This window comes from Cadophora gregata (genome assembly GCF_030347475.1).
Source record: "Cadophora gregata isolate MNR1 chromosome Unknown scaffold_8, whole genome shotgun sequence".
Classification (NCBI taxonomy): Eukaryota; Fungi; Ascomycota; class Leotiomycetes; order Helotiales; family Ploettnerulaceae; genus Cadophora; species Cadophora gregata.
In genome coordinates, this window is record NW_026695931.1 from 1,133,563 (window position 1) to 1,145,647 (window position 12,085).

Below are 12,085 nucleotides of genomic sequence, written 5' to 3' on the forward strand. Positions count from 1 at the left end.
TCCACACATCAAAGACTTTGCAGAACCTAGCTCACAGTCTGACCTTCTTCCCCGTGATTTTGAACCAGATAACCGCGACCAAGTCCTCCTTGAACCTCTCCCAAAGGGTGCGGTTTAGATAGTTGCTCAGCTCCCGGAAATTGTACATCTCGCCCCAGCAGTCCCTGCCCCACTCGCACCCAGCCATATTGACGACAAAGTCGCGCTCCTTCTCGTTGTAGTGAATCCGCGTGTCGTTGCCATTCTCGGAACAGGCGCCCTGGGGGAAGCTGTTGATCTTCCGCTGGGGAATGAAAGCTGTATGTGGCCGAATCCAGGGCTGGTTGATGTACAGGAACTCGAGCGCATCTTGTTCCTTGTGCTCCCATTCCATGTGCTTCTGCTCGTAGCCAACAGGATCCCACCAGACATCTAGCAGGCGATCTGTCCATGCGCTTCTCCTGATGAAGAACGATCCCAGATTGAAGCCTGAGCAGTCTTGTGGGACAATTAGATTGATGGAGCTGGCTTTGCCGTCTCCAACAGGACTGCGGGCATCCTCATCCAGGTGCGCTGCTGGGAATGGATGTGTGATGTTCAGGGGGTTGTACTCGTTGATGTCTCGGTACGTATTCGCAGGAAGATTCCTGAAAATATGCGATTGAAGAGAATATGTCGGCTCCATAATGAAGGTGTTGAGATCCATCCACCAGAACCTAGGGGAGTCAATCTCGTTTCGACGCACGGTAGGGATGTGGATCTTACCACTCAGCATCTGGATATTTCCTCAAGCAATTTCGTATCGTGTCAACCTTCTCCCAGCTCTCTCTCCACTCATGTGCGTATCGTTTCTTGGTGCTCATATCAACAATCTCTAAATCGTACCCCCACTTGTTGGCGTACTTCTTCTTGTTTCGTACGCTGTCGCGTTCAATGGCCCATTCTCTTGGGCCCTTCCATTCCATGACTCCACCACCTTGGTTCGCTGCCAGTATTATGACATGCTTTTTCCCGCCGCCGAGGAATTTCGCTCTCCGCCAGTAGTAGTGTAACGCTGCATTGGGTCAGTACTCAAGTCTCGGGCTTCATCGGAGATGGCCTACGGGTTGTATAGAACAGCATGATCATGACTATCATTCCCAGAACCATGAGGAGCCGTAATTTCACCTTGCGGTTCGTATGTCGTACGAGACTCCTTACTCTGGCCAATTTACTCCCATCTCTCGGCATCCACCGGCCACGGCCAAGTTTCTCCTTTTCCGCATAGCTGCTCTCTGACCCCAAATTGAAACTGGGCAGACTGTTCGAGATGTTCCGGTAGTGTCTATTGAAGAATCCATTGTTCTGAGTCGAAAAGGATGGGTAGCCGTTGACCCCCTCACTCTTAGCCTTTGCGGATTCCCAGGTGACTGAACTGGTTGCTCCATTGGCACCTCGGTAGGATTTCGCAGGACTAGATCGGCCGCTGATGTTCGCAAGGCCTGGACTTGACCAGCCACCCCCAGGTCTGGGAGATGGACTGCGCGATAGGGACATGGGAATGTTCGGGGTCCCAGGAATTGTCTCGAGGGTTTGCGCGCCGGACGCAGCGTGGATATTCAACCCCTGTGGGGTGTTCGATGCAGATGCTGAAGACCGTCGCCGGTGATGGGTAAAGGAGTTACCTATAGAAGAAGAGAAAGCTCCGGAAGGGTTTAGAGACGCCAGGTCGAAGGTTGGGATCCAGAAGGCACTGAAGGCCGTCTGGCGTTTTGACGATTGACAAAGGGGGGGCGGGATGCTGTATTTGCAGCGCCAGGTCCTTTTTCACTTGATTCTCTGCCTCTGCCACTGCCACTGCCTGGGTCGTGTTCTGTTCTGTCAATGTATCCGAGGTGATGGTGGGTCGGGGCGCCTCTTTCGCAGTTCTCACGGCGACCTGACCTTGGGAAGTCCGTGGAAGTTGTGGTGGTGACTGGCGGTGCAGGTGTAGGTGGCTGGACGTTGGAGGAGGCTGGCTTTCTGGCTTTCGAGCAGAAGATACGGGCGGCGCGGCGCCTCTGATTGGGCTTGGCTTGCTCGTCTCGTTTCGTCTCTTCTCGGGCTGTAGTACAGTACAATTCCTAGGTACCTACTTTTAGTCCGCCCACAGACACAACGACTTCGGAAGGGAACCTACCTAAGAGCTGCTGATATCCGTGGCGAGCAAGCAGCCGGGATAGAATATGTGCAAAGGAAAAGGAGACGGTGTTTTCTGAGAGACCTGTCCTGTACAGTGCAGACCAGAGAGTTGAGGTAATTACCTCCTAGTCAGTCCCTCCCTCTTGCCCCTAAGCGAAATCTAATTTCTACGCAGTTAATTTCCAAGATGGACCCGGCAGAGGCCGCACATTGCCCAAGACTTTCTTTACCTTATGTTTTTTATCCTAGCGGCTCAGGAGTGCATTGTGAACTTCCTGCAGGTGTTACATTGGTCATGGCCCAGACACCGAGATGTTTACCTTGTTATCCTAGTATGCACAGTACCCAGTAGACAAGGTAAATTCAGGATTGTGATTCAAGACTCGGAGGTGTCCCAAAACCGATGCTTTTATACTTAGGAAGGCTTTGTACCGATCCATGAATAGATGAACATACACATACCACAATGGGAAAGACGATCAAATATATACCCTTCCTTGTGTAAGTAGGTAGGTTGATCGCAGCAAGCAATTTGGCTCCCGCGGTAAGCTGCCACGCAATAATGTGCCGGTCAGCTGCCTCCCTAGGTAAGGTAGGGAGGTAGTGTTTTTGATCACTTCCTCTGGGCTCAAAAGTGTACTGTAATTTACATATCTCTGGACGACGACCCCTGTCGCATACCAGGACCTAAGGTACCCTGACAGCCTGACAGCCTGACAGCCTGACTCGTCTCGTATTGTCTCCAGGCACTGGGCAATTGGCACTCGACCCTGTTGAGATCTAGGTATGGAACACTCCGAAATTTGGGGAGTAGTGTCGGTGCAGGCCAGTCCATTCCTTTCCGTGAAGCACTAGCTGCAGCCGCCCGATCTCAACCTCATCCAACGTTCCCTAAGTCCCTCACCTCACCTCACCTCACCTCACCTCACCTCACCTCACCTCGCCCAATGTCTCGAGGTGCACTCCACCGAACTGACTTCCCCAACCTCCAAAGAAAAAAGATGAGATACACAGATCTGCTTGCTCTCCTGTCATGGTATCCCACACCTAACCAAACCTCCAGCTTCAGCAGTTGACTGTCCCGTCCTGTCCTGTCCTGTCCTGTCCTGTCCTGTCCTGTCCTGTTGGTGATGATTGGCCGGCGACATCCAAGCGCCCGCGAATCTCATGGCTTCCCATTTGAGCGGCGGCGCGTATCGCGACGTCGCCTCGCCCAACGAACCATGAAGCCAGCTGACTATCGTACACTGTCTCATATCTCGAGCTGCGACTGCTGTCGAATCATCGACCTGGACTTATTTTGGATGGAAATGGAAGCAAGTCAACCCCACTGCTGTCCTCCACACCCAGGGCCCAAATGATGGCTTGTCTCCATGAGTCCTTGGGGCATTCCCTTCCCTTCCCTTCCCTCACCTCCCTCCTCGTGTATGACTACGATCTTGGGTTGCTGTTCCGAACCAGCACTTTCTCGTTCTGATTCATTCTCATTCGTTTGCTTCATTCAGTCACCGTCTTTACCTGTGTTTTTTGTTTCCTGCCTCATTTTGCGCAGCCCTTCCGAGTCATCAATAGGAAGCTCTTCCTATTGTCCAACCAAAACACATGAACGAAAATCACACTCTCAAGCCCCGTCACTGCATCCCTCCGCACTAGCCGTCTTATTTCCATGTCCTTTGTTGCACACGACAATGCTTGCTGGGCATCTCATTTAAAACCTCGCATGCTCGAAAGCCCTCCTTCCTCGCAGACAAACAACTACACCTAATTCTAATCTTTCAAGTGCGACCCTTCTTCCGAACCTCACTCGGACCACCCTAAACCCATTTACCAGCAACGACCACCATACTTGGATCTCTTCGCGGTCTTGCGCTGTATCAAGTTTTGTCCAAGATGTCTACAACGGCGGTCTTGGGAGATCAAGCTGCTTCCCAGAACAACTACTCAACAAAACGAGCCAGTATCTCATCCAACTCTGTTTCTGACGGCGATGACGAGTGGTGGGACGAAGATGATGGTGATGGTTCCACTCTACGCAGGTCCACATGTATAGGGGGTACTGTCTGGCCTAAACCTCCACAGGTCCAAGGGCTAGGGGTCAGTTTCAAGCCCGAGCATCGGGCCACCACTCGAAAGGCAGACTGGCGATACTCTGTCCAGAAGCCTACAAGGCATAAGTCGAAAGGCCGCCAGAGAAAACAGAACGCTAAAGCCGGGATCAAGCTCGTCACGAGCTTTTCGCGACCTCAAGCTGCTCCACCACCAGTTCAGCCACAAGTGCAATCTTCTCGAGACCCGCCACAGGCAGGATGCTTTGTTGATCTGGCGGCCCTCCAGGCATTGAATGGGGGAAACCAGCAGCAATCTGGCGGGTTTTGGAAGACAAAGAGGAACAAAGAATTGGCCCGGACAGCAAACACCGTTCCGTCGCTTTCGGCGCGTAACACGTCCGCCGCACGAGATGAAGATCGGCTTAGACATCCTGTTGATGTGAACCGACGACCGTCCCGTGATATCCATCACTCGCCCTCCAAAGCAGATGATGATCTGTCTCCAAATGATCGACCTATAGTCATTGGGATTTCCATACCCACAGCCGACGCTGTGGATCGGACGCTGGATCCTCTGACGGCGGGATCTGACGCCGCAAGGATGGTTCGCAAACATGAGCACAATTCTTCAATGGGCCAAACCCCTGATACACCTACCATAATAATAACGCCTGCTCAAGAGGTTTCCATATGGACTCCATTGGAAAATCCGGGATCACTGCCAAATCATCAACCCTTATCGAACATGGGTATGGCATCCGAGGCTCCTCTGGTACTTTCTATGCCTACTTCGTTTCCTGGGGTTGACGGACAGCGAGCTGCTGCACAGCGAAGCTATTTTTCACCCGATTCAGACGATGCGACCTCGTGGGGCGACGACGATGATCATCCAAAGTCTCGAATTGTTTCCTCGTGCACTGTGTTTGAAGAAGATGAGAGTCCCATACTCGTGCGAGCAGGTCGCGCCCCTTCAATGACGAACGGCTTGAGATTCGACCGACATGCAAGCATGAGTACTCTAACCACCCGTCGCCGTTCGAAGGGATGGTGGAACTACATTACGACGCCATTTCTGACAAGATCGAACACATTTACAAATCGAGACGTGGAGAATGAGAGCCCACCGGCCATCCCCAGTCTCTCTGTTGCGGTGGCCAAAGTCGAAGATGCAGAACGAGCCAGTCGGCAGTGGGAACGGCAGTTTTCACCTCTAACGCCAGAGACGACTACATCTCTGGCTTCCATTGCCTGGCGGAATGTGGACTTGAAGCATGGTATGGCTATCGAGCAATCGCCGGTCCTCAAGGAAACGAGACACAAGGCACGAACGCCGACAAGTCCCCTACCACTGATTCCATCAGAAACGGTAGGCTTCGGCACCACCACTATATCAAGTATTGAATCTCTAAGTCCTTCGCAGCTCACCCGGAGTGAGTCGCCTTCAATGCTGGACTCAACATCCAGAAATAATCATTTCTCGATCGATATGACAGCACAGCATTCATGCCATACACCTGATTCGGGGGCATTACAAGGCAACAATCCTTTCGCACAGTCTCGACAATGTAACAATCAAAGCGCACTATCAGCAACTTCCCAGCCCTCCAGCAGTCCAGATGTAGCGTACCCTGCCGAAAGCGCACAGGTTCAACATGTTAACTCTCCGTTCGCCGGACCACCTCCACCATATTCACCATCTCCTGCTCGTGTGAGATACAGGGCAGTATTGCCGCCAGTACACGCACTCGGCGCCCAGTACCCTGTGTCGCCTGGCCCTCTGTCTCCGGGGCTACAGCACGCAATGTCATCAGCAGCTGCATTTCCCCTGTCAACTGTTCCACAGACTCCACCAGCACGCCGGCTGATCAATCTCAATTCCGGGTATCCTGAACTGCAGCCTAAGCAGAATATCTCACTCGCAGCCTGTGGGCATCATGGCGCGCCGCCGCGTAAGGCCACAGAAGCTGAGGCACGTCGTAAACGCTACGAGAAGGAAGATGCTGTTGCGTGGCGAGCTGGCGGGTGGTGGAGAGGGCGAGGGTGTGTGCCTGGGAGAGGCTGCTATGGACGGAGCGGGGCGGAGGGCCGGAAAAGACGCCGTTGGTACCTGGGATTAATCATTGCCTTCGTATCCATGATCATAGTAGTCGTCACTCTGGCCACGACATTGCATCGGAAACAAAATAAGATCGTGGAGCCATCTCAGTGGCTGAATTTGACCGGCTTTCCCCCAATATTTCTCGGGTTGTCAACGGTAGTTGCGCCAGCCAATATTCGTACCAATACAGGTTGTGTCTTCCCAGCAACACAATGGAGTTGCGATCTACCAAAGGAGCTTCAATCGTCAAATGCGCCAACCCTACCTAACCAGCCCAACTTCTTCTTGCACATCCAGTGGGACAATAGCAGCTCAACCAATAGGACCTTTTCTAACGTCACAGGCAGCTCGGATTTGGCTATCCGACACTCGATGTCAGCTGTGAATCCTGTATCTGCTGGACAGCTCATCAAAAGGCTCCCGCTCCGTTCTCGGCAGATAGTTACCTTCATCCCATCCCCAGCTCCGCCGTCCATAGCTGAATCGTCTTTCCTGGGCAATTCAACAGACAGCATTGTGTCGGCTAACAAGGCTGGCGAGCCAACTCCCTTCTTTATATCATTTCTCTCCACTGCAGACTCTCCTCTCGACAAGCCCAAATTGGCAGTGCGTCAGAGCTCAGAGCATTCCGACGAGCCGTTTCCAAACATCACCTCTATTATACCACCCCCAAGTGTCAAATCTGACGGTACTGCTGCACCAGCGAACCTTCTCCCATTCCCCACCCAGCAACCCATCAGACTTTACGACCGAGGACTTCCAACCGAGCATTATGGCTTTTACACTTACTTCGACCGTTCAATATTCCTTAAGTCACTCGAGCGTTTAAATGGCACCAATCTTGACGATGGAGAAGTTCCTGTAGATAGAGATGGGGGAGCAAAGGAATCGGAAGCAGCTTTCAGATGTACTTGGTCGCAGACCAGGTTCCTGGTGCAGATCTGGACTCGCACAAACACCGCACAGCTCTTGAATTCTACGCAGCACCTGACCTCACAAAATTCAGCCACCGACTTCAAGCAGCCAGGGTCTTTCCCCTACCCTATCACGATCACGACCGATCGCCATGGGGGTGATCCTTCTTTGAAGATGATTTACTGCTACGAGATGGACAGCCGCGCAAAGTTGATAGCAGGGAGTGGCAAGCTCAACGGTGAGAATCGTGCCTTTGGCGGGGTGTCGTTCAATCCGGCTCCTTCTTTCTTTGCGAACTTCTCGGATCCTTCTCTGGGAGGGTTTGACGGTGGAACTGGAGGGTGCAGCTGCCAATGGAGCAATTTCCGAAGTGTTATCCGTGCTTAAGCTGGGGTACTGGGTCTCCCTTGCAGCTCCTTGCATAGCGAACTTACTCTTGCGTTTCGTGCCCCCGAAACGATGTTTATGGTTAGAACAAGTACCAAGTTAATTTGAAAGGCTGGATGGAGCTACTTAGAGACCGCCGAGCAGATAGCTTAGCATTTATGAGTCTGCCCTGGTGATCCGGATGTGATTTGCGAAGATAGGCAGCTAGATGGGCAATTCCTTTGATGTGAATCTGTATTTGTTGACATCTTAGCGATGTTTTCGTACCTACCTTACACAGTCTCAACAGTCTAGCCTAGCCTAAGTAAGTAGTCCGGTCACTTGTCAGCGAAAGAAACATGGAACGGGCAAGTGCCCTGCCGATCATCAGGCATGCTCGAGTTATGCCGTACAGTACTGCCCTAGCCGCTGGGTTCGAGCGCTGCCACAGGGTTCAGGGGCTGTCGGCCCAGGCGTCCCGAAAGCCAACGTATTCTTGAGCTCGCAACCGCGCGGGTTTGGAAGACATAAACAACAGAGAGCAGATACCTTCGACCGTTGACGTCCTGCCTCGTGTTGTCTCGCCTTCTAATTCACTCTAACACTTTCTACAATAAAAATCGGTCCCTCTCGCCTCGTCCTGGAATTTGGATAAGCACAGCGCACCCGGAGACTCAATATGCAAGGATGCCATCTATAGCTCAAGCTACTGTATTACCCATGAGCAACAGGAAACGGAGGAGAGAGGACGCCTCAGGTGAATTTGACTTACAGTTGAAGAGGTCGAGGTATGCTGATGATCTCACTGCACTTGTCTGCCATGTGGAAAGATATGCTAATCAGAGTCCCCAGCTCCCAACCGACTCACCAACCGTATGAAACCATCCCACCGCATTACGACCCAGAGACCAGAGACGAGCTGTATCTCAGACACACACTGTCTCCCAAACGCCGTCTGCACGACTTCAAAAGACAACGTATTGGCCACTTGGAATGCGGCGTGCGCGGTGTGTATTTCTCCTTCGAGCCTCGAGCGGATACAACGGCGGAGCGATGTGACGACCGCAGCACGACGGCACAGACGGCACAGAGGGAGCTATCAAGATCCAGCAGTATTCTTGACCTTAGTCCATGTCATATCTGCCGCCGCAAGCCCACGGTGAAGAGCGAATTGGACGCTTTCGGGGATTGTGACTGCTGTGGGAAAAGGACTTGTTATGTTTGTACAAGGAAATGCGAGGGACCCGGCGTCATGTGGAGGGCGTCCTTGAAAGGAGATCAGAATCATGACGAGAACAGTATGGTGATGGAAGATACATTTCGCGATGGGGATGAAAGCCTCGGAATAGGACTGGCTTATAGACAGGATACTGAATCGATGCTGAGCGACTCAGGGGGCAGTGGTGGCAGACCTCAGCACAGGGACCAGATATGCAGTGCGTGTTGCTTTGAGAGAGGAGCTGAGGGTGAGGTCTGGTGCTTGGGCTGTTTAAGGGCATAGGGAGCTGGTTAGTACTGTATGTACGATGATGTGTCAGGTCAGGGACCCGAACAGGACAACGGGTTAGAACCAAACTTCTCGCTTCAACTAATCAGATATTACATTGGTGATAATGGGTACTCTAGGTGCTTTTTTGAGCTTTCTCACATACTCGGTGGTCAGGAATGTTGGCCCACCGGTGCTTTTTTCCTTTTCTTTGACATCGACCTCAGGTTTAGGTTCTTTCTGGCGAGCCCCAGTGCCTTTCCCCATTCTGAGCCTTTCTCGGTTTTATTTGCCTGCAACACACAAATACCCCATGTACGTCCCTTGTTCTACTTTCGGCCAGTGTACGAAAGTCGTCATCTATTTCACACTATGTATTGTTGTGGTGTTTTGTTCGCTCAGCCTCATTCGGCATGCTCTCGCCTCCCGAAAGCTACTGTGGCCTTCTAGGTCTGATTCTAAGTCAACCATCATGTATGTATATTTCAGTCACTTTTCGAACCAATACCGATATAGCTAATGGAGAGTGCCAACATCACAGGATTGTCGTCGAGCAATCTTCGGACAGCTCGAGTGTCCCAGTGCTTAACTTCATGGTAGCCCACGCAAAGAGATTCCCACAGCGTCTATCCATTGGAGTATGGGAACATCCCGCCCGTGGAGTCGTGGCCATCTGTTCTTAAACAACATATTGTTACAGGACAACAATAATGGAATTTTCTGTGATGATGTCGTCCTGTGTCTCATTCCCCGGGCTATTCGTTTTGGGTCTGATCAGGTCAGGCTGGTCAGGTGTGTATATCTCCCCACGACTTCATACGGGATAGAATTAACAGAAATCGATTTTACTATATGAATGTGTACACTAAATTTTCAGGTTAGGTAATAAAGACTCAAACCATAATCAACATACACCATCCCCAAACCTTCTCCATCGCCAAAACTACATCTCGATGTTGACCTTCAAGGCTCCAGTCTCACTTGCTTTTCCGAAAGTGTCGTAAGCTTTGAGCATTTCCGAAAACTTGAAGTCTACAGTGAATCAACTATTGGTCACTCAAATGTTCTCTGCAGAGAATTCTGGGGAAAAAATCCGACTTACCATGGGTAATCATCTCCTGAGTATTTAGCTTTCCGGCTTCGAACAGCTTCATCAACCTATGAGGATCGATAGGTCAGTAAACTGTTTTCTTAAGGGGAAAGTAATGGAGGAAAAAGTTTCCAGGCACTCCGAGAAGGGAATGTCGCTGTTACTTGAATGACTCACATTGGAAGGGTGCTAGTATTAACCAATGCCATGGTGATCTCTGTAAAGGTCAACTTGGCTGGGACAAACGACACCTTTGGAGTACGACTTACGAATGCCTCGACCCCATAGCTCTTCGAGTCGCAAATCGACCTTCGCGCCGTGGACACCGACATTCGCGATAGCACCGCCTTTCCCAACTAGATCTTGACATGCAGACTTCACACGCGACGTCAGCAACTTTCCAAGACAGACTCTAGTACCAACTCCACTACCATGGTCGGTGTCTTACAAAGGTTGCCGGAACTCCTACGGCTTCAATGACCACATCGAAGCCATCAATCTCCCCGTGGTGCTCTTTGGTCGCCGCTTTGAGCCCACCCTTGGCCGAGTCCGGGTTTACGGTGTGGGTAGCTCCCATCCTCTTCGCCACCTTCAAGCGACCTTCGTCCTTATCAATCATGACCACGATGCTAGGGCTGTAGAGTTGTGCAGTCAATAATGCTGCCAAGCCCACAGGTCCTGCTCCAACGATTGCTACTGAACATCCCGGTTTCACTCCACCTCGGAGCACACCTTTGACTCGTCAGTCTTCTATTCGACACGAGTCATCGGTTCACTCACCAACTTCTAGTCCAGTGGGCTCGGGGAGGGTCAGCCGAGCGAAAACAACGGGTTCTGTGTGCTCTAGTTACTCACAATGATGTCGCTCAGCACCAACAGTGAACGCTCGTCAACTCCTTTCGGGACCGCATGAAGGGAAGCATCTGCATGCAAGATTCGCACATACCTAAAACATTACAGTCAGTCCATCGAGTCATCTTCGGAAGGAGAGCATCAAAGATGTTGTCCTACTCTGCCTGTGTGCCGTCATGGGTATGCCCCAGCCTCCATCCCCCCGTTGAAGAGTTGCAGAGTCCAAACTTGCCTTGCTTACAGAAGCTGCAGGTCGCACAGGACGTTATGCAAGCAATGAGGACGCGGTCTCCGACCTTGAATTTTTTCACGTCTTTGCCAACGCTTTCAACAACTCCAACTCCCTCGTGGCCAATTACTCGACCCGGCTCTACAGTTGGAACATGTCCCTGTTGCGAGGAAACTGAGGTCAGCTATTGGCCCTGCAAAAACCACAGCTCAAAAGTTCTGGAAAGACAGTAACCACGCTGGTTGAACTATCAAGGAGAACATGTGAAGATTGCTGAACTTGCTTGTATAATATGGAGATCAGAACCACAGATTGTGGTTCGGCTGAGCTTAACGATGGCATCGCTGGGGTCCTGAACTCTAGGTTGCGGTCGATCTTCAAGCGCGATCTTTCCAACACCATTGAATACAAGGGCCTTCATACTTGCCGAGTCGAGCACGTGTAGGCTTTGGGTCACTTTATATTTAGATGATACTGGCCGTCAGATGGGAACGCGAGGGGTGTCATGGCAACGAACGTGGCAGGGTACGTGGTATTTATAGCTGTACCAGAATGTGCTCTGAAAGCCCAAGGGGCTATCTACTGGCAGTCAGTTAATTTCACCCCTCCAATTCTTCACTACCCCCTCGTTCCTATGTGTTTGTGTTTCCTCAATGGCCAGCAACAGAACACTTCAATCCCAAAGTAGGAAGGGACCGTCTTGCCCGCATTCTGGGATCTTCAATGCGGGGGAAGTCTCCTAACTACAAGGTTAGTATAGAGCTGAACGAGGAGTGCCACCTTGAAATGTCAGTGTCAGGACACTAGTGCTTAGAGACGGGGTAGGTGTTGAATACATCGACACCTGCCATGCGAGCAAGTT

The 12,085-nt window shown here is 51.4% G+C and overlaps 3 protein-coding genes across 3 annotated transcripts; 1 reads left to right on the plus strand and 2 right to left on the minus strand.

The window, feature by feature from the left end:
* Positions 1 to 31: 31 nt before the first annotated feature.
* Positions 32 to 1,515, minus strand: MNN10 (alpha-1,6-mannosyltransferase; the record flags this gene model as incomplete). The annotated part of the gene is made up of 3 exons (XM_058507543.1): positions 32 to 695; positions 745 to 1,033; positions 1,083 to 1,515. The coding sequence occupies 3 exons, from the start codon at positions 1,513 to 1,515 to the stop codon at positions 32 to 34; spliced, it is 1,386 nt and encodes a 461-aa protein (XP_058356712.1).
* Positions 1,516 to 3,240: 1,725 nt separating this feature from the next.
* ONS95_013895 (uncharacterized protein) lies at positions 3,241 to 9,185 on the plus strand. The gene is made up of 3 exons (XM_058507544.1): positions 3,241 to 5,553; positions 5,608 to 8,354; positions 8,419 to 9,185. Exons 1-2 carry the CDS (start codon positions 4,030 to 4,032, stop codon positions 7,585 to 7,587), a joined length of 3,504 nt encoding a protein of 1,167 aa, XP_058356713.1. The 5' UTR covers positions 3,241 to 4,029; the 3' UTR covers positions 7,588 to 8,354; positions 8,419 to 9,185.
* Positions 9,186 to 9,995: 810 nt separating this feature from the next.
* Positions 9,996 to 11,644, minus strand: ONS95_013896 (uncharacterized protein; the record flags this gene model as incomplete). The annotated part of the gene is made up of 9 exons (XM_058507545.1): positions 9,996 to 10,084; positions 10,155 to 10,210; positions 10,320 to 10,359; positions 10,412 to 10,517; positions 10,591 to 10,874; positions 10,923 to 10,941; positions 10,998 to 11,088; positions 11,154 to 11,383; positions 11,558 to 11,644. 9 exons carry the CDS (start codon positions 11,642 to 11,644, stop codon positions 9,996 to 9,998), a joined length of 1,002 nt encoding a protein of 333 aa, XP_058356714.1.
* Between the last annotated feature and the right edge of the window lie 441 nt (positions 11,645 to 12,085).

What these genes read in the sequence shown, in the direction of transcription:
- ONS95_013895 (XM_058507544.1), top strand. Translation starts at nt 4,030, where the DNA reads ATGTCTACAACGGCGGTCTTGGGAGATCAAGCTGCTTCCCAGAACAAC. An exon ending in CACTGATTCCATCAGAAACG is followed by an intron (nt 5,554 to 5,607) that starts GTAGGCTTCGGC and finishes AGTCCTTCGCAG; the next exon opens with CTCACCCGGAGTGAGTCGCC.